The 23092-nt window shown below is 39.6% G+C and overlaps 1 protein-coding gene across 1 annotated transcript in view; it reads right to left on the bottom strand.

Annotated features, from left to right (window-relative positions):
* Nucleotides 1–22796, bottom strand: part of LOC128662275 (melanin-concentrating hormone receptor 1-like) — a 248235-nt gene extending 225439 nt beyond the window's left edge. Inside the window, exon 1 of the mRNA XM_053716089.1 lies at nt 22438–22796. Coding sequence (XP_053572064.1) covers nt 22438–22796 — 359 coding nt within the window. The remainder of the gene's footprint in view (nt 1–22437) is intronic.
* Nucleotides 22797–23092: the final 296 nt, after the last annotated feature.

Here is a 23092-nt window from a genome sequence, read left to right as displayed (position 1 = left end):
AAGTATAGGTGTTACTTTGTGTGCTCCTGGGTGTGACAGATCGTTCTTTCTTGTGCCTCATATCGTTGCTGAACCTACCTGTCTGACTACTCTACCTGCCTTAACCCTTACCTTGCTGGATTGATCACTGTTGCTGAACCTGCCTGTCTGACTACTCTACCTGCCTTACCCTTAAGCTGCTGGACTGCTCTACTGTTGCCAAACCCTGCCTGCCTGACCATTCTAGTGGTGTAACCTTGGACTGCTTTACTGTTGCCAAACCCTGCCTGCCTGACTATTCTAGTGGTTTATTCTTGGACTGCTTTGCTGTTGCCAGACCCTGCCTGCCTCACCATTCTAGTGGTTCATCCTTGGACTGCTCTGCTGTTGCCCCTGGGGACTGTCCTGCCTGTGGTGAGTGCCGCCTTCCTCACCTCATTAACTTTCTCTGCTCTGGGATATTCCCTATCATTCCAGCTCAACACCGGGATAACAAGACTACTGGCCGAGTTTGGTCTGATAAAGGAGTATCCCACGAGCGTTACATTATACTTGGGCCATGCAGCCAGATGAGGTGACACAAGCTGTTTATCTTCAGGGACAGATGTTGGGAACCCATACCACACAGTTGCAGAATATGGATTCCAAGCTAGAGGCTATTACTGCTTAACTTTCCTTACTAGTTGCAGCGAGGGATTCCGCTCCTGTTGCTACACCACCAGCCCCAACTCCTAGTGCTGTGACTTCTTCCTCTGCTTTTGGAAGAATACTCTGGATACCCTTGCCTGACAAGTACGAAGGTACTACTGACTGCAGGGGCTTTCTAAACCAATGCAGGCTGCACTTCCGCAATGATCCTCACACCTTCCAGTCTCATCAGTCAAGGGTCACCTTTATCATTTCCTTGCTAAAGGACAAGGCTCTAGTCTGGGTCTCTCACCTTTTGGAACAGAACGCTACATTCCTGCATGATGCTGATGAGTTCATTTCTGCTTTATCTTCTGTGTTTGGGACTTCTGGCCGCACCTCTGCTGCGGAATATTCTTTCCTGGATCTCCGCCAAGGCAATAAAACTGTGGCACAATTTGCCATCGAGTTCCGCACCTTGGCACTTGAAACCACTTGTGATGGCAGTGCTCTCAAGGCAGCCTTTAGGAGGGGTCTCCATGAACACATCAAAGATGAACTCACTTATAGTGATTTCCTTCTTCTTTGGATGACCTCTCGCTTTCAGGAAAGGCAAGCCGAGAGAGACAGAACTAGGAGGGTCCTTCCCTCCTGTCCTCCTATTCGCCCAGTTTCTGCAGCATCCGCTAACCCTTCAGCTACTCCAGTTACCTCAGTAGAGGAACCCATGGATCTCTCCTCCTTCAAACCTTCAGAGTCTGAAAGACAGAGAAGGAGGAGACTGAGACTGTAATTTTATTGTGGATCTAACACCCACCAACTAAAGGACTGTGACATTCAACCAGGAAAAGCCAATGCTTAGGGGATAACACTGGGGTACCTCTAAGTATGGTCTCAACAAAATCCCCTCACTCCTCTCGGATCCTGGTACCTGTTACCCTTACCTTCCTTCAGAATACTGTCCACACTCAAGCCTTCATTGATTCAGGGGCAGCTGGAAACTTCCTGGATCACAGTTTTATGATTCAAGCTGGTTTGCCTCTTCTGAAGATAAGACATTGTCTCAAAATAACTACCCTGGATGGCACCCCCCTTGGTTCGGGAGTGATCCATTTTGAGTGAGCACCCCTGACCCTGACTGTGGGAGTCCTCCACACTGAACAGCTGCAGTTTGAGATCATTCATTCCCCAGCACAGCCTGTCAACCTTGGTCTTTCTTGGCTTCGGGTACACAATCCACAGTTCGATTGAGCTGAGGGACAACTGGCCTCCTGGGGTACCTCCTGCTTCCACTCCTGCCTTGCTGAAGTCATTCCTCTGCCCTGTATTCCCATAGCCAGTATACAGACTCCTTCAAACCTTCCTTCAGTATACACAGACTTTTCAGATGTGTTTGAGAAAAAAGCAGCCAATGTGCTGTCACCCCACCATCCTTATGACTGCAAGATCGACCTCTTTCCCCAGAGCCCCACTTCCTAAAGGGAGGACTTATCCACTCTCCAAGGCTGAAACCAAATCCATGGAGGAGTACATCCAAGAGAACCTAGCTAAAGGATTCATTCGCCCTTCCTCCTCTCCTGCTGGGGCTGGCTTCTTTTTTGTCAGTAAGAAGGAAGGTGGGCTCAGACCCTGCATTGACTACAGAACCTTGAACAACATAACCATCAAGAATCGCTATCCCATACCATTGATCACCGAACTGTATGACTCAATCCAGGATGCTTGCTTTTTTACCAAATTGGACTTACGTGGGGCATACAATCTGATTCATATCTTTCCAGGCCATGAATGAAAAACCGCCTTTAAACAAGATCTGTGCATTACGAGTACCTTGTAATGCCCTTTGGGCTGTGTAACGCCCCTGCAGTCTTCCAGGCATTTGTCAACGATGTCTTCTGTGACCTCCTCAACCGCACTGTCATTGTTTATCTGGATGATATCCTTGTTTTCTCTTCCACTTTAGAGGAGCATCATAGGCACGTGAGACAGGTGCTTCTTCGTCTCAGAGAGAATTCTTTGGTAGGCAAGCTAGAAAAGTGTGAGTTTGATCAAGTTCAGATCCAATTCCTTGGATATGTCATCTCGAAGGAGGGTTTTGCCATGGATCCTGCTAAACTCACCGCAGTACTAGAATGGCCTCAACCTACCTCTTTAAAGGAATTGCAGAGGTTCTTGGGATTCTCCAATTATTACCGCAAGTTTATAAAGAACTTTTCTCAAACAGTAGCTCCTCTCACTGAATTGACAAAATGGTACAAAGACTGTAAACATTGGCTTCCTGAGGCCATAAACGCCTTCTCTTGTTTGAAAAGGGCTTTTTGTTCAGCTCCTGTACTTTGTTATCCTGATCCTGACATACAGTTCACTCTAGAGGTTGATGCCTCCGAGATAGGGGCTGGAGCAGTTCTTAACCAGAGGGACCCTTTGACTTCCAAGTCACACCCTGTAGCCTTTTTCTCTAAACGCTTTACTCCTGCTGAGAGGAACTACGATGTGGGTAATTGTGAACTCTTAGCCATTAAGATGGCCTTGACCGAATGGCGTCACTGGTTATAGGGCACTGCCAATCCTATTCAGATTCCCACCGACCACAAGAATCTGACTTACCTAGAGACTGCTCATCGACTCAATCCTCGACAGGCCAGGTGGGCCTTGTTCTTTTCCCGTTTTAACTTTGTGGTCTCTTATCTTCCTGGGACCAAGAACAAGAAGGCTGGCGCCCTTTCCCGTCTATTCCCTCACTCAAATGATTCCTCAGAAGCTCCTATTGAACACATCATACCCCCCTCCTGTGTGGTTGTTCAACTCAATACCACCCTTCTGCAAAGATTGCAACGTGCTCAGTCTAGTAAACCTCCTGATGCCCCCATGGCCTCCGATATCCTCTTTGTACCTCTGAACCTACGCATCCCTGTGCTAGCCTGGGCTCATGATAGCAAACCCTCAGGACATCCTGGTTCAACTAAGACTTTCAAGCGTCTTTCCCAACATGTTTGGTGGCCTACTATGAAGTCTGACGCTCAGGATTATGTGAAAGCCTGCACAATTTGTGCGGCCAACAAGACTCCCCGATCCTTGCCTCCTGGCTTGGTCGAACCATTGTCCATTCCCAAATGACCATGGACACACGTAACAATGGACTTCATTGTGGACCTTCCTTCTTCCGACCACCATACAGTTATCTGGGTTGTGGTGGACCGCTTTTCCAGACTGGCTCACTTTGTACCTTTAACCAAACTGCCTTCTGCTCAGGAATTGTCATCCCTTTTTCTCTTGCATGTGGTGCGACTTCATGGCATTCCTGTAAATATTGTTTCTGACAGAGGTCCACAGTTCATCTCTGCCTTCTGGAGAGCCTTTTGTAAGTTGATTGGAACCACTGTTTCCTTGTCATCTGGCTACCATCCTCAGACCAATGGACTAACTGAGAGAGCAAACCAGGATCTTGAAGCCTACCTTAGAGCCTTTGTCAACGCTTGCCATACCAACTGGTCTGAATTACTACCCCTAGCTGAGCTGGCAAGAAACACTCATTGTCACTCTTCTCTTTGATGTTCTCCATTTCAAGCCGCAGCAGGGTATCAACCCCATGTCTTCGCTCTTTCAGCTCAGTCCACTGGGGTCCCTGCCGCAGACCAACATGTCACTGAACTCACCACTCATTGGCAATGTATTCACTCTCAGCTGTGTTCAGCTGTCTCTAGATATAAGAAGGTTGCTGATCGTCCTAGGGCTTCTGTATGTGCCATCCCAGTGGGTGAACGTGTTTGGATCTCTACTCGACACATTCGTCTACGTCAACCCTGTCAAAAATTGGGGCCCAGGTTTATTGGCCCTTACAAGGTCCTGAAAAGACTATCTCCTGTTGCCTACAAAGTGGCCTTGCCAAAAACCCTACACATACATCCAGTCTTCCACATCTTGCTACTTAAACCTTACATCAAGAATAGATATACCTTGTAATGCCCTTTGGGCTGTGTAACGCCCCTGCAGTCTTCCAGGCATTTATCAACGATATACCCGGCTCCGAGCTCCTCCTCCTCCACTCTTGGTTCGTGGTGACCCCAAATATGAAGTAGCTAAGATTCTGGATTCCAGATACAGGCGCAGACAACTCCAGTATCTGATACATTGTAAGGGTTACTCCATGGCAGATCGTTCCTGGGTTCCTGCCCGTGATGTGCATGCTCCATCTCTGGTCTCCAGATTCCATGCTGTTCATCCTTTGAGGCCGACTTTGGTTCCCGGAGGGAACCCTTGAGAGGGGGGCTATGTCACGCCGCTCTAGCCATTGCTAGGGGCGCGGCGTCTCCTTCCCTGCTCGTTGTCAGGGGCAGTATCAGCCCGGATGCATGAGGCGCTGACGTCATCACTGCACACTCCGGATGCTGGTCGGAGCTCAGTGGCACGAATCTGTGCTTATTTAAATGTTGTAGAACGACCAGTCACTGCCCAAGTATAGGTGTTACTTTGTGTGCTCCTGGGTGTGACAGATCGTTCTTTCTTGTGCCTCATATCGTTGCTGAACCTGCCTGTCAGACTACTCTACCTGCCTTAACCCTTAGCTTGTTGGATTGATCACTGTTGCTGAACCTGCCTGTCTGACTACTCTACCTGCCTTAACCCTTAAACTGCTGGACTGCTCTACTGTTGCCAAACCCTGCCTGACCATTCTAGTGGTGTGCCCTTGGACTGCTCTACTGTTGCCAAACCCTGCCTGACTATTCTAGTGGTTTATCTAGTGGTTTATCCTTGGACTGCCTTACTGCCAAACCCTGCCTGCCTGACCATTCTAGTGGTTTATCCTTGGACTGCTTTGCTGTTGCCAGACCCTGCCTGCCTGACCATTCTAGTGGTTCATCCTTGGACTGCTCTGCTGTTTCCGCTGAGGACTGTCCTGCCTGTGATGAGTGCCGCCTTCCTCACCTCATTAACTTTCTCTGCTCTGGGATATTCCCTATCATTCCGGCTCAACGCCGGGATAACAAGACTACTGGCCGAGTTTGGTCTGATAGAGGAGTATCCCACGAGCGTTACAATTTCATAGTAAACTTCATTAAACTGAATAGGGAAATAACATGTAAACTAGAAATACTATTTCAAATTTGAATATTACATTTATAAAACACAGTATTAGACTAGAAATACTATTTCGAATTTGAATGTTACATTCGAATATTACATTTATAAAACACACAGTTACATTTATTAAACACATGCTACATTCGAATTTGAATGTAACATTCAAATTCGAATGTAGCATTCAAATATTACATGTATTAAACACAGTTGTAAACTAGATATACTATTTTGAATTTGAATGTAACATTCAAATTAGAATGTAGCATTCAAATTCGAATATTAAATTTATTAAACACAGTTGCAGACTAGAAATACTATTTCAAATTTGAATCTTACATTCAAATTTGAATGTCACATTCAAATTCAAATATTACATTTCGAAATTGAATGAATACATAGTTAAACATTCTATTATTCGAACGAATATTTTAGAATTTTATTGAAAAATTCGAAAACCGAAATTCAATAATAGAATGTTAGAATCTGATATAAACATTCGACATTCGAATGAACGAATGTATCAAAATTTGTTTTAAATTTTGAATTTTTAGAAACATTCGCCCATCCCTAACACTAAGCCAGACTTGTCTGCTGTAGATCTCCTAGCTATAGGTATTTAGCTATTGCCCAGCATCTTCACTGACTGTGCTGCAAGGGGGTCACCTGACTAGTTGATGCAGGATTTGGCTTCAAATTTGAAAAACGGGTGTGATAGATAGTATCACTGTGTATTTTGTAATCCTCCTGAATAACAAGCTTTTCTTCTACTAGTTTCTGTAGTGTAATGACTTTATCAAGAGCATGTGTAATAGATCACTGGTTATCCCCAAGATATCATAATATATATATATAGGGTTATCCATGCCAACCAGGAAATAAGTGTAAGTGTCCTAGGGGCTAAGATGTGGGAAATTCCATATATATCCTATATAGGGCCAGATTACAAGTTGAACGCTAAATATCGCTAACGCTAAAGCGATATTTGAGCTCAACTGAGTAATACCAGCGCCTGCTAATGTGCGCTGGTATTACAAATTAGATGCAATGTGAACGCGACCTTACAATCGCATTGCACAGAAGCATTATGCTCACAAGAGCAAGCTCCCATAGGCTCCAATGGGAGCCTCATTCTGATGCTGTCATACATGGCACAGAACCTAAGGAAGTAAGTCGCGCAGCAATGGACAGAAATTTTAAATATATATTTATCTAAGCATAAACATATATATTTACAGGGAACACACAGTTTCCCATAGACCGGAATGTAAAGGCCTTTTCAGTGCCGTTTTTCAAACACCCAACACCCGCCAACTTTAGCCTCTTATAACTGCCTTATGTAGTTACTTTATTAAAAAATAAAAAATGCTAATATTTTTATTTTTTGATAACGATAAATTCACTGAAATTTGAAGGAAATTGGGGTACATTTAGAAAATTAAACAGAGGTCTGACCTCTGGTTAATTTTATGAGTGCTAATTACTACCGTGAGCTCACTTGTAATGGTTGGTTATTTATCACGCACTTAAAAACGGGCAAATTTTCCTGTTTGCGGGCACTCAATAATTTAGCACTCCACTTGTAATCTAGACCATAATCAGTGAAAATCACTGGTAGATAAAGTAAGTGACAGTTGGATAAACAACAAATAAAAAGGAATAATGTGTGCTGAGGAATAGGTCCCAAACGTCTACAATTGGGCTGGCCTCAATATTAAAGTGATGGTAAATCCTAGCATGGGGCTATTGGCTAAAAGGTGGAAATGTAACCTCACAGCAAATAGTGTTCTTCCGTGGGTTGCCTTAGCATAACTGAAAGTCCCCTTTATTTGTTCCAATGGTAAATCCTAGCATTTCACAAACGCTAGGATTTACAATCACTTTAAAGAAACAATGATATTGTACCTATAATGTGGTGCTTTTACACATGTAATTAGTATACTAAACAGTTGTAAACTAAAACATGTTTCTTTTAACAAGGTAATATTTTTAGTAAACAGCAACAAAGCATGATGGTACTCCAATAGTTAAATATAAATATTGGTACAAAGGATAGAAATGGATGATTACTAAAGTGTAATGCTTCAGAACGTGAGAGATATATTTCAAATATTCATCAATATAGGGTAAGACTTGTAAATACAGAACACTTTTTTCTCCACAGTGTGATATTCTTTGTTCAGGCAGCAAATTAATCATTTGAGAAAAAATAAAAGTTTTCCACTAGTTCATTATAAATGTTTGATACACTTAATAAATAGCATTATAAACATTATACTGGAAACATAATAAAGTTGCTAACATATGAGTAATGCAAATGATGTAATAGTTCCTCAGTTGTTGAGGTTTATATTCAGGTATTAATATCCCTCCAGGGTGAGCCTTGATGCAGTGAAAAAATAATGTAACGGTATCTCCACCATACACAATTGTAGTACATTTAAAACTATTATATATTTATTGGTGTAGTACCTGGCTTAGCCAGAAAATGGAACCATTGATCATAGTCCGCTACGAATATTTAACATTATTTAAATATGGCAAGATGCCCAGATTCTTAGTGGTATTTGGAAGCTTATTTACAGATTCTTATTCTCAGCACAATTATCACACAGACTGCTGTGAGTAAAATATGGTCTCTGCATAAATACTACTGAACAGCAGTATTATAAACTCGCTATAATGGATGATACACCTGTCATTCAGGATATTGAGAGAGTCAGATTGGATGATATCAGATATTGATTGTTGTGCTATTGTCAATACTTGTAATGGCTGGATAATTATTGCGCGTCCGCAAACGGGCACACAATAATTTAGCGCTCCACTTGTAATCTAGCCCTGTGTGTATTAATGTAATGATGTAATGAAATAAAGAATTATTTTTAGTATATATGCATGCATAAGAAAATAAGCGATAGATTATAAGTGAAGCGCTAAATTATCGCACTCCCGCAAACAGGCACATTTGCCCTTTTAAAGGGACAGTCTAGTCCAAAAAAAACGTTCATGGTTCAGATAGGGCATGTCATTTTAAATAATTTTCCAATTTACTTTTATCACCAATTTTTCTTTGTTCTCTTGGTATTCTTAGTTGAAAGCTTATCCTAGGAAGTTCATATGCTAATTTCTTAGACCTTGAAGGCCGCCTCTTAAGAATGCATTTTAACAGGTTTTTCACCACTAGAAGTGTTAGTTCATGTTTTTCATATAGATAACACTGTGCTCATGCACGTGAAGTTACCTGGGAGCTATCACTGATTGGCTAAACAGCAAGTCTGTCAAAGGAACTGAAATAAAGGGGTAGTTTGCAGAGCCTTAGATACAAGATAATCACAGAGGTAAAAAATATATAGATATTACTGTGTTGGTTATGCAAAACGGGGGAATGGGTTAAAAAGGGATTATCTATCTTTTAAAACAATAACAATTCTGGTGTAGACTGTCCCTTTAAGGGTGCGCCATAAATAATCAGCCATCAAAACCTCTGGTTAATTTTATAAATATGCTGCCAAATGCCCCAAATGACTGTCTAGTGTATTTTATTAAGAAATAAAGATGGCAGAATCTTTATTTTTTAATAAAATTACTGCACTAGACAGTATATTGTGGCTAAAGTTATTGGGTGGGGTGTTAGGAAAAAAATGGCACTGAAAAGTGCCTTTACATTGTGGTCAATGGGAACTGTGTGTTCCAAGGAAATATATATGTATATGCTTATTTAAATATATATATATATATATATATATATATATATATATATATTTATGTGTTAATATGTGTATATCCGCATATTAACACATAAATATATATGTATATAATCATATACATATATATATATTTAGCACTGCTACCCATCGCTGCATAGTTCTGATGACGGCATCAGAACAAGGCTCCCATAGGGGCCTATAGAAGCAAGCTCTCGTAAACGCAATGCTTCCCAGCAATGCAAACGCGACCTCGCATGCTGGTTTTACACAGTGGAGCGCAAATATTGCTCTCATCGATATTTAGTGCTCCACTTGTAATCTGGCCCTAAGTGGGTAAAAGCAGAGTTATTAAATTAAGGCGTGTCACAGATACCAGGCTGCCAAGGATACCTCCCTCCCATACTGTGGATTGTTGTGTTTCCCCCCCACAGCTCCCCTTTTCAAGGTTACTTTTATTACACCTTGCCCAGAAAGAGCTGATCACTGCTCGCTGGCCCCTTTTTGACTTGCCGAGACCCCGCGGGATCTTATGGAACTATTCTTCATCTGGGTTTGCTATGGATGGCCACTGAACTGTGACCTAGGTCGCTCTGGAGGCCCTTTGCCCCAGAGCTCCGCTCTTTTGGGGACTTGTACTACCTTTGAGGGGCAAGGGTTTGGGTGATTGCCAGGGGGGAGCTCACTCTGGAACCCAAGGTTTTGGACCCCTCTCTACCTCTGGCTGACCCAGTGTACCTTTTGACTAACTGTGGCTCCGGCCCCCAGCGACGGATCATGTCCCTTTTTGGACTCTGGCCCGGTGCTCTCCAATGGTACCCAGCTCCCTTGGGATCACCCCGAAACCATGACTTGGCTATTGTGGGATCCCTAATTGACTATTGTTCCTATGGAGGCGCCAGCCTGTCTGGAGGAGCGGGAATCTTGGGATCAGATAAGGCTCTTATCAAGATGGCAAATGTGTATATAAGCAGTATGTTTGTCCCAATAAAGTTTGTTCCTGTTTTACCACAATACTGGTCTTGTCTAATTATTAGGGTGGGCTCTTGCTAAAAGTCACTTTTCCCGCTCTACAGCTACAGATTCCAGGCTAGAGAAGGACCGTTTGGCGGAGATACCAAGTCGGGGTATCCGGAGTCCGTCACAAGGTGTGCATTTAAAGTGATAATTGAAATAAAAAAATAATAAATACAAAGTGATGATCATTAAATAGTATAATTGTGAATTAAATTATCACTGTAAATAAATCAATTATGATACCAATGTGATAAAGTGATCATGGTGATCTCCTAAACATAGTGGGGTATAAAATAACAGATTTGATATTTTACGAATATGCTCAATCGAAACCGGTATTGTAAGCTCTCTTTCTATATCTGTATGTATACATTCACATGCCCATATATCAGTGGAACTCTAATCTAAGGAGTATACTTGTACAACATTTATTACCAATCAAAAATATACAAAGTAGTTATTATGTTCATTTATGCCTGATGGTTGAACTGAATTTAATAGGTATATCCACTTAATTTCAGCTTTTAGGAGAGCAGTCTCAAGATCTCCCCCCTCTAATACATAAGATGATTTTCTCAATGTCTCAGCACTGCATATCATCAATATTGGAGTTGTGAAACATCAGAAAGTGAGATGCCACACTAGTCAAGTTTTTACCATCATTTTTATCTTTCGAAGCATTCTTGATATTTCATCTTTCTGAAGCAGCACCAACAAGAATATGGTGAGAATGCATGCTGGTCATCATGTCATCAGACTCGGCATACAGAGATCACCAAAGACATTTTGAAGTGAACATTGTATATTTGTGAGGAGCATATATATATATGTTTCACTTCTAGTAAGTGCAATTTTTTATCTTGTATTTTATTAATAATAAATATTGTTACTTTGAGTCGCGGATGTGCTCTCTTTTTATGTTTTGAATAATTAGATTTGCAAGAGGATTTTTGAACAACATGTTTGGATTTGCAAGCTGCTAGTCTTTTCCAAAGTGAACACATATTGCACGTGGATTTTATCCCCTTGATAGAAAATGCATATATCCTTTTATATAGGATGATATGTACTAACTATCGGCTAGATTACGAGTTTTGCAGTAAGAGCGGCTCGGTACTAACTTGCAAGTTATTTCCACCGCTCACCTCCTTATAGCGCTGCTATTACAGGTTTTCATAAACCCAGCGTTAGCAGGCAATATTGCAGTGTTGAACAAAATTGAGCTCCATACCGCACCCAAATACCAGCGCTGCTTTGTGCTGGTTTTACGTGCTCGTGCACGATTTCCCCATAGACATCAATGGGGAGAGCCGGCTAAAAAAAAGCCTAACACCTGCAATAAAGGAGCGTAAAGCTCCATAACGCAGCCCCATTGATTCCAATGGGGAAACAAAAGTTATGTTTACGCCTAACACCCTAACATAAACCCTGAGTCTAAACACCCCTAATCTGCCGCTCCCAACATCGCCACCACTTACTTTACATTTATTAACCCCTAATCTGCTGCCCCCGATACCGCCGCCACCTACCTACATTTATTAACCCCTAATCTGCCCCCCCAATATCACCGCCACCTACCTACACTTATTAACCCCTAAGCTGGCGCCCCCAATGTCGCCGCCACCTACCTACACTTATTAACCCCTAATCTGCCACTCCTAACATCGCCGCCACCTACATTACACTGATTAACCCCTAATCTGCTGCCCCCAACATCGCCGCCACTATACTAAAGTTATAAACCCCTAAACCTAACCCTAAGTGTAACCCTAACTCTAACCCCCACTAACTTTAATATAAATAAAATAAATCTAAATACAAATTAATATCATTAACTAAATAATTCCTATTTTAAACTAAATATTACCTATAAAATAAACCCTAAGCTAGCTACAATATAACTAATAGTTACAGTGTAGCTAGCTTAGGTTTTATTTTTATTTCACAGGCAAGTTTTCTATTTATTTTCACTAGGTAGACTAGTTAGTAAATAGTTATTAACTATTTACTAACTACCTAGCTAAATTAAATACAAATTTACCTCTAAAATAAAACCTAACCTGTCTTACACTAACACCTAACCTTACACTACAATTAAATAAATTACACAACTAAATTACACAAAATAAAAAAGAAATGATCAAATATTTAAACTAATTACACCTAATCTAATAGCCCTATCAAAATAAAAAAGCCCCCCCCCCCCAAATAAAAAACCCTAGCCTAAACTAAACTGCCAATAGCCCTTAAAAGGGCCTTTTGCGGGGCATTGCCCCAAAGAAATCAGCTCTTTTACCTGTAAAAAAATAATACAAACAACCCCCCAACAGTAAAACCCATCACCCACACAACCAACCCCCCCAAATAAAATCCTATCTAAAAACTCTAAGCTCCCCATTGCCCTGAAAAGGGCATTTGTATGGGCATTGCCCTTAAAAGGGCATTTAGCTCTTTTTCTGCCCAAACCCTAAGCTAAAAATAAAACCCACCCAATAAACCCTTAAAAAAATTACACTAACCCCCGAAGATCCACTTACAGTTTTTGAAGACTGGACATCCATCCTCAACAAAGCGGCAGAAGTCCTCAGCAAAGCCGGCAGAAGTCTTCATCCAAGCAGGCTGAAGTCTTCATCCAAGCCGGCAGAAGTCTTCATCCAGACGGCATCTTCTATCTTCATCCATCCGGCGTGGAGCGGCTCCATCTTCAAGACATCTGGCGCGGAGCATCCTCTTCAGTCGACGGCTAACGAAGAATGAAGGTTCCTTTAAGGGACCTCATCCAAGATGGCGTCCCTTGAATTCTGATTGGCTGATAGAATTCTATCAGCCAATCAGAATTAAAAGTAAAAAAAATCCTATTGGCTGATCCAATCAGCCAATAGGATTGAGCTCGCATTCTATTGGCTGTTCCAATCAGCCAATAGACTGTGAGCTCAATCCTATTGGCTGATTGGATCAGCCAATAGGATTGAAGCCTAATCCTATTGGCTTATTACATCAGCCAATAGGATTTTTTCACCTTTAATTCCAATTGGCTGATAGAATTCTATCAGCCAATCGGAATTCAAGGGACGCCATCTTGGAGGACATCACTTAAAGGAACCGCCATTCAGTAAGAAGACTTTGTTTGAAGAGGATGCTCCGCGTCGGATGTCTTGAAGATGGAGCCGCTCCGCGTCGGATGGATGAAGATAGAATATGCCGTCTGGATGAAGACTTCTGTCCGTCTGGAGGACCACTTCGCCCGGCTTGGATGAAGACTTCTCCCGGCTTCGTTGAGGACTTCGGCCTGGTTGGATGAAGACTTCTGCCGCTTCCTTGAGGATGGATGTCCGGGCTTCAGAACAGTCCCTTAAAGGAACCTTCATTCTTCGTTAGCCATTGTCAGAAGAGGATGCTCGGCGCTGGATGTCTTGAAGATGGAGCCGCTCCGCGCCGGATGGATAAAGATAGAAGATGCCGTCTGGATGAAGACTTCTGCCGGCTTCGCTGAGGACTTTTGCCGCTTCGTTGAGGATGGATGTCTGGTCTTCAAAAACTGTAAGTGGATCTTCGGGGGTCAGTGTTAGGTTTTTTTTAAGGGTTTATTGGGTGGGTTTTATTTTTAGCTTAGGGTTTAGGCAGAAAATAGCTAAATGCCCTTTTAAGGGCAATGCCCATACAAATGCCCTTTTCAGGGCAATGGGGAACTTAGGTTTTTTAGATAGGAATTTATTTGGGGGGTTGGTTGTGTGGGTGGTGGGTTTTATTGTTGGGGGGTTGTTTGTATTATTTTTTTACAGGTAAAAGAGCTGATTTCTTTGGGGCAATGCCCCGCAAAAGGCCCTTTTAAGGGCTATTGGCAGTTTAGTTTAGGCTAGGGTTTTTTTATTTTTTTTGGGGGGGGGTTATTTTGATAGGGCTATTAGAATAGGTGTAATTAGTTTAAATATTTGATAATTTCTTTTTTATTTTTTGTAATTTAGTGTTTGTTTGTTTTTGTAATTTAGTTAATTGTATTTAATTAATGTAATTTATTTAATTGTAGTGTAAGGTTAGGTGTTAGTGTAAGACAGGTTAGGTTTTATTTTACAGGTAAATTTGTATTTATTTTAGCTAGATAGTTAGTAAATAGTTAATAATTATTTACTAATTAGTCTACCTAGTTAAAATAAATACAAACTTACCTGTGAAATATAAATAAAACCTAAGCTAGCTACAATGTAACTATTAGTTATATTGTAGCTAGCTTAGAGTTTATTTTATAGGTAAGTTTTTAGTTTTAAATAGGAATTATTTAGTTAATGATAGTAATTTTTATTTAGATTTATTTTAATTATGTTAAAGTTAGGGGTGTTAGGTTTAGAATTAGGATTAGGTTTAGGGGTTAATAACTTTAGTATAGTGGCGGCGATGTTAGGGACAGCAGATTAGGGGTTAATAACAGTAATGTAGGTTGCAGCGATGTTAGGGACAGCAGATTAGGGGTTAATAATATTTAACTAGTGTTAACGAGTGCGGCGGTTTAGGGGTTAATATGTTTATTCTAGTGGTGGCGATGTCGGAAGCGGCAGATTATGGGGTTAATAATTTTATTTTAGTGTTTGCGGTGCGGGAGGGCCTCGGTTTAGGGGTTAATAGGTAGTTTATGGGTGTTAGTGTACTTTTTAGCACTTTAGTTATGAGTTTTATGTTACGACTTTGTAACATAAAACCCATAACTACTGACTTTCAGTTTACGGTACGGATCTTGACGGTATTGGCTGTACCGCTCACTTTTTGGCCGGACAGGCAAACTCGTAATACCGGAGCTGTGGAAGTCCTATTGAAAAATGACTTTTTGAAAGCTGCAGTAGTTACGTTGCGTTACGGCAAAAAAAGTATACGGTACAGATATACCTGCAAGACTCGTAATACCAGCGGTAGTGAAAAAGAGCCATAACGCTGCTTTTTCACTCATACCGCAAAACTCGTAATCTAGTGGTATTTGTTTTATCAGAAGAAGACTACCCTGTATACATATTAGTGGAGCTTTCAGTAGAGTGGCTATTGAGAACTTAAGCAGTAGCGCTTTCACTTTTTAGTAATTTGTATATTTGTGTGTATATATATATATATATATATATATATATATATATATATATATATGTATGTATGTATGAGTGGTGCAAATACATATGTACACATACATACAAATATACAGTCAACATACAAATATATACATATATACACACCTTTGAGCTAGGGATCTATATTGCTGCTTTAAGGGAAAATACTTTACTTATAAAAATACATATGTCAGGGGTTGTTTAAAGAAGGGTTTCCATAATGTTTCAATAAGGTTACATTATAAGAATCCAGATTGTGCTCTATTCTGAGCGTGGGCCCGCTATATTGATAGGCTCCACTTGTAATCTAGGCAAAAAAAAAAAAATTTCACAATTCAGATAGAGCATACAATTTTAAATAACTTTCCAATTTATATAATTTGCTAAAAATCATACCTAGATAGGCTCTGAATCAGTGCTGCACTACTAGGAGCTAGCTGCGGATTGGGGGCTGCACATATATTCCTCTTGTCATTGGCTCATCTGATTGGGCTGTGGCTGTGGGAAGCAAATTTGATAATAGAAGTAAATTGGAAAGTTGTTTAAAACTATATGCTCTGAATCATGGAAAAAAAAATATGTTGGTTTCAAGTCCCTTTAAGGGAAGATCATGTTTTAAATTCTTTGCGTTTCCCTTCACTTATCCTTCGGAGCGTATTATTAGCAGTATAATTAGTATTATTACAGTAGCATTAAACACCCAATACAAACGGTCTCACAAAAGAACAAGAACCTACTGCTTAGTGGTTAAAGGAAAATGAAACCCAAAACTTTTCTTTTGTGATTCAGACTAAACGTACCATTAAAAAAAAAGAAAAAAGGTCCAATTTCCTTCTATTATCAAATTTGCTTGATATTCTGTGTTGCAGAGATACCTAGGTAGGCATCTGGAGAACTACATGGCAGGAAATAGTGCTGCCATCTAGTGCTCTTGCAAAAGGATAACATTCTTATGCCATATAGTGCATGAGAAATGTGCACGCTCCTAAGCTTACATCCCTACTTTTCAACAAAAGATACAAGAAAAATCGATAATAGAAGTGAATTAGAAAATTGTTTAAAATTGCATGCTCTGGGGTTGATTTACTATGCCCTGAATGGGGCAAAAACCTTCAGGCTCGCTCGAAGCAGGAGTTAAGAAGCACCACTGCTTTTTAACTGGATCCGCCGCCTCTGAGCGGCGTACAGCAATCAACCCGATTAAATACGATCGGGTTGATTGACACCCCTGCAAATCTGCAGAGGGTTCGGCATTGCACAAGCAGTTCACTAGAACTGCTTGTGCAATGCTGAATGCCGACATCGTATGCTATCCGCATTCAGTGATGTCTGTTGGACATGATACGCTACAGGGTATCACGTCGGACAGACATTGTTAAATCGGCCCCTCTATCTCAAACATGAAAGAAAAAATTTGGGATTTCATATCCCTTTAAACAAAAAAAAAATTACAAATGCAACAACTTCAGAAACCTATTTTGAAAACAGTAAATGTAAATGTTTGTAAGTGTAAAATATTCACTGTCTGTTTTGTTATAAAACGAGAGGTGCCTCAGAAAACTCGCAGAGAGAAGAAAGAACTGAGCAGGGGTTAAGCGGGGACTGATTATAGTCGTTCCAGGGGGTTGATAGAAATTTTTCATCTTGGCCCAGCATGCAAAATTCAAAAAGACTCTATAGCCTCTGTGTAGTATTATTTCTTTTTATGATGTCTTTTTGTGTGTAAGTCAGAGTACATTAACTTAAAGATAGAATATTTTTCCTATTTTAATGCATTTGCTCTGTAAGGTTAATTTTTATGATAGTGGAAATTGTTCTATGCAGAGAGAAGTGAATGATTGCAGAATAGATGAAGCTTCAAAACTGAACACGAGACGCATTGTTGTAACGTGTGGGCAGGTACACATTTTCACATTTTGGGCTAGATTACGTGGAGCGTTAAATTATCACCCGTTTGCGGGCGCTCGATAATTAACCAGCCGTTACTAAGAGATAAAATCTTTGGTTAATTTTCTAAAGGGGGGGCATTATTGTTTTTTATATATAAAAAAAATTGCAGCATTTTTTTTTAATAAAAAAAAACTACACTAGGCAGTTTTGGGGCTTTAAAGTTGGTGGGAGTGGGGTGTTAGAAAAAAAAAAAACGGCACTGAAAAGTGCCGTTACATTGCAGTCTATGGGAACTGTGTGTTGACTATATACATGTATATTTATGTGTTAATATGTGCATATACTCATATTAATAATGCTGTTAATATTCATATACATATATGTTTAAAAATGCTGCCCATCTCTGCGCTAGTTACCCCCTGTGACGGCATCAGAACGAGACTCCCATAGGAGCCTACGGAAGCGTTCTCTCGTGAGCAAAATGCTTCCTAGCAATGCGAACGCGGGCTCGCGTTTGCATTGCAATTTACTTGTAATACCAGCGCACATTATCATGCACGGCCCGGGTATTACAAAGTGGAGCCCTAATATTGCTTGCACGCATATTGCATATTTTTCTTTCTTTAGATATCCTTTGTTGAAGAAATAGCAATGCACATGAGTGAGCCAATCACACTAGGCATCTATGTGCATCCACCAATCAGCAGCTACTGAGCCTATCTAGATATGCTTTCCAGCAAAGGATATCAAGAGAATGAAGCAAAATTGATAATAGAAGTAAATTAGAAAGTTGTTTAAAATTGCATCCTCTATCTAAATCATGAAAGAAAAAAATTGGGTTTCATGTCCCTTTACTCTAGATAACAAACAATCTGTGTGGAGACACAAGCAACAGAGGGCGCCTCCTAGTGTAACACTGTGGTGTACTAAACAGATGAATAGAAGAGAATCACTGATTTGAACAGCCAATAGGATTTCAGTAGCTCTCATCCTATTGGCTGTTTCGAACCGCCTGGATGAAGACTTCTTGTCGCCTGGATGACGATGGATGTCCGGACTTCAAGATTTTATGGGGTTAGTGTTAGGCTTTTTTTTTTTTTTTTTTTTGGGTGTTTTTTATTTTTTAGATTAGGGCTTTGTGCAATTGTAAAAGAGCTTGAATGCCCTTTTAAGGGCAGTAAAAGAGCTGAATGTCCTTTTAAGGGCAATGCCCATACAAATGCCCCTTTAGGGGCAATGGGTAGTTTAGGATTTTTTAGAGTTAGGTTTTTTATTTTGGAGGTTGGTTGGGTGGGGGGTTTTACTGTTGGGGGACTTTGTATTTTTTTTTTACAGGTAAAAGAGCTGTTTAGCTTAGGGCAATGCCCTACAAAAGGCCCTTTTAAGGGCTATTGGTAGTTTATTGTAGGCTAGGGGGTGTTTTTATTTTGGGGGGGCTTATTTATTTTTATAGGGCTATTAGATTAGGTGTAATTGTTTTTATTTTTGATAATTTTGTTTATTATTTTTTGTGATCTTAGTGTTTTTTATTTTTCGTAATTATAGTGGTTTTTTGTAATGTTAGATTTTTTTTTTTTAGGATTATTTTTTTTTTAATTTGTAATTTAGGATTTTTAATTGGTAGTTTCTTTTTTTTTATTAGAATAGTAATGTTAGGTTAATTTATAGTTTAATGTTAGTTTTTTTATTTCACAGTTTTTTATTTATTTAAATGTAGTTATATTGTAATTTTTATTTAAAGTTAGGGGGGTATTAGGTTTAGGGGTTAATAGTTTAATTTAGTGTTTTGCGATGTGGGGGGCCGTCAGTTTAGGGGTTAATAGGTTTATTTAGTGGCGGCAATGTGGGAGGCCGGTGGTTTAGGGGTTAATAGGTTTATTTAGTGGTGGCGATGTGGGAGGCCGGAGGTTTAGGGGTTAATAGGTTTGTTTAGTGGTGGCGATGTGGGAGGCCGGAGGTTTAGGGGTTAATAGCTTTATTATAGTGTCGGCGATGTTGGGGAGCGGCGGTTTAGGGGTTAATATATTTAAATAGTGTTGGCGATGTGGGTTGGCGGCAGATTAGGGGTTAATAATTTTATTTAATAGTCGCGATGTGGGTGGGCGGCAGATTAGGGGTTAATAAGTTTTAAATAGTGTTTGCGATGCGGTAGGGTGGCGATTTAGGGATTAATAGTTAGTTTATGGGTGTTAGTGTACTTTGTAACAGTTTAGTTATGAGTTTTGTGAAACATTTTTGTTTCGCAAAATCCATAACTACTGGTCTTAGATGGCAGTATGGATCGTGTCGGTATAGACTGTAACGCTAGCAATTTAGCCGTTCTGCACAACCTGTAATACGGTCACTACGGAAATGCCACACTCAAACGTCATTTTTTTTTAGTGCGGAATAGACGTTGCGTTACAGGCTATAATGCTTGCGTTACAGCTATGCCGCTGTGACTCGTAATATGCGTTCCTGGCCATTCCATGCGCAATGGCCAATTTTTCAGCGGTATAGCTGTACCGCAGAACTCGTAATCTAGCTGACTGTTTGTTTATGGTGCTTGTATACTGCTGTATCTGGTGAAAAAATATTATAATACCCTTTCAGCTTCATTTTATTTGTTGACTTTTTTTTAACTACTATTTGCTTTGATTTATTTTGCAAACGTGTTGATATCAATGAAAATTTTACATAGTAATTTTAATATACATTTACTTGATATTTTTGTTACACATTTGGTTATACATTAGTATAACTTTTATTTATATCCTCTAACCAATTTCTTGATTTTAACATGATGCCCAATCACTTATTGATCTTTTTAGCTTTGACTATAATGTTAGGCTATTGAATTTGGTTCACTGTTATTTTTTTATTGTTGTTAATTCATAAATATATTAAGTATTACTGATTTTTCACATTAGTGTTGTTCTGTTGCAGTACAAGATAATAATCTTTTTGATTTTTTTACCCTGTAACAGGGAGAAGGTTTATTCCAAGCATCTTGTTTATAAATTATTTTAAGTTGTTATTAAAAGGAAGTCCTAACCATAAATTGTTTTATTAAGTATATCAGCATTGGAAAAGATCTGCATGCAAAATAAATGGTTTAAATACATTTAAAATGGTCTCAGGTGTCATAACCTTATATCCACTACTTTGATCAACCAGGAACAGATATGCATATGCTCCTGCACTGATCAAACTATCAATCAACCAATCAATCACTGTTTAGAACGTTGCAGAGTCAACATTCTAAATCTGACAGAAAGCACTCAAGCCTCAGAATTGTCATAGTTAAATTGCAGGGGAAAAAAATGTAATTCCACTTTCATTATTTACTACAAATACTTGTTCTTTTTATGGGGAATGCACGTTTAACATTCTTTAAATGGACATATGCTAAATCTCTTGCAAGTGATGCAGCATAACTGTAAAAAGCAGACGAGAAAATATCACATGAACATCTCTATGTAAAAAAAAAAGATATTTTGCTTCAAAATGTCTTTAGCTCACAATAGTATGCACTCTCTATCCTTCAGCTACTGTCAGCTAAATGTTGAAAAAAATCAGCCAATCAGGTTCATCAGTGCTGATGTTACATTTTGTTTTACTGTGATTTCATAAGATTTCACTAAAATCTCTTAAAAATTTACAGTAAACATCCTTAAACTGAGGAGGAACATATCAATAGCATGCCAGATGCACACTTCCTTGCAAGTCCCGGGACTAGCATCCTGATTGGCTGCTTAAAGTCCATTTACAATAGGATGTGGCTACAATAGAAAATGTTGAGGTAAAATATCTTCCTTTTTTACATAGAGATGTTCAGGTGATATTTTCTAGTCACCTTTTTACAGCTATGCTGCATCGCTTTCAAGTGCTTCAACATTTGGATATTATGTCCCTTTAAATTCCATTATATTCTATGCAGTCCCTATTATTTTACCTTTCCATTCTTCAATAATTTGTAAGTATAAAGCTGTTGTTAGTGAATCCAGCCAACTTACTTTCTTTTTCATCTCTATGCACAGAAAGAGCTAGACACCAGTTTGATAATTAGTCTCTCCCTCCAGTTTCTAGGGTTACATATAGTACCAGATTTCTCTTTAGTTAAGTAGCTCTTATGCAAATCTCCACATAAAGGGCATCTCCTCCCTTCCTAATATATGTCTCCTAAATACAGAACAGAACAACCAAGTTTAGATTTGTCCCAATTATCCAATGATAAGCACAATTATTTCTTATCATTATTGTAATTATTTGGAGTATTTTTTTTTTAATCCAGAAAATAATTTCTACATATAAATTGCTAAACATATTTAATCACCTTTCATGTATATACCTAATCCTTTAAATATACCATAGATTTTATGTATCATAAACAGTGTTCTCCACAGAAAATATGACAGCTAGGTGGTACTTTGAAGTAGCCGGGTAGAGGGCAGATTACTACTTCACAATCATATAAAATGTTCTGTTATTTATGATTGTTATGTAAGTTATCCAAAGCACAATATCATATAAATAATAAATTGCACTACAAATATTGTGCACATAGCCAGTATACTGATATTTATCTCACTAGACAAAACAAACAGATCCACATACTTATAAAACATTACCATTTTTCTAGATCTAATCTACAACACAGGAACCAGATTAATCAAGAGACACCACACATATAAAGATATTCTAGAACAGTGCTTCCCAAAGTTCTAAGGAACCCTCATGTTCCATTGTGTATCATTGGGGATTCCACAAGGAATCGGCAAGTAATTTCACTTCATGTGAAGTGATCTAATGGAAACAATAAGGGCTGCTATAGTTTTACAATTGTAGGCATTAATTTTAAGGTATTGGTTACAGTTTTGGAGAAAAATTGCATATATATTTGACTGTGAAGGAGTTATTACAAAGTCTTGGCATGGGTAAAGTGGTTGTCTTCTCAAGTTCTAAACCTCAGCAATACTTATGATGCCCTAAGAGGATTTCATGGCTGAAATGTTTTGGGGAACACTGCTCTAGATATAATTCATAATATACTACTTTCGATTACACATTACCTGTCCACACAGAGTGCTGTAATGATGCCCACACCAGTAATCTGGTTATTTAGGTCCAAAGCAGTGACAGCACGACATAGAATGTCTCCAAAAACCCATCCTTTGTCATGAAGAAGTTGGTGGATGAGAAGAGGCATTCCAAGTAAGGAGAGCAAGTCAGCCAATGCCAGATTCACCACATAAAGGTCAGATACCAATGTATGCCGACAACTAAGCAGTACTGTCAAAACCAGTCCATTGCACAAGACGCCACATCCACAGATCATCCCATAAACTACCCCCCACCCTGGTCCTCGAATAGACACCATACCTAAGGTTGGGGGCAGTGTGGAGGGTGCCCAGGGAGGGGAGGGTGTCATTGTATTTGGAGAAGTGATATGCAGGTGTTTGAGTGGAAGATAAATCTACCTTTATAGTTTCTACAGGCTCCCTACATGGCAACTAGATTGTAAGCTCTATGGGGTAGAATTTTAATTGTTGTTTCATAGCAGTTTGATTTTTGACATTTATTCCATATACATAATGAATACTGTACTATGCTAATTACAAGGCATTGTGAAGTAAATGTTTGTGTGGATAAGCATGCATACATACATACAAAGGGACCCCCTCATTCTTATTACCCTCCCTTTTATTGCTTAGTAGCTACAAAAAA

Source organism: Bombina bombina, chromosome 6 (genome assembly GCF_027579735.1).
Source record: "Bombina bombina isolate aBomBom1 chromosome 6, aBomBom1.pri, whole genome shotgun sequence".
Lineage (NCBI taxonomy): Eukaryota > Metazoa > Chordata > Amphibia > Anura > Bombinatoridae > Bombina > Bombina bombina.
The sequence above is the reverse complement of the archived record's forward strand: the minus strand, read 5'-3'. Positions and strand labels throughout refer to the sequence as shown.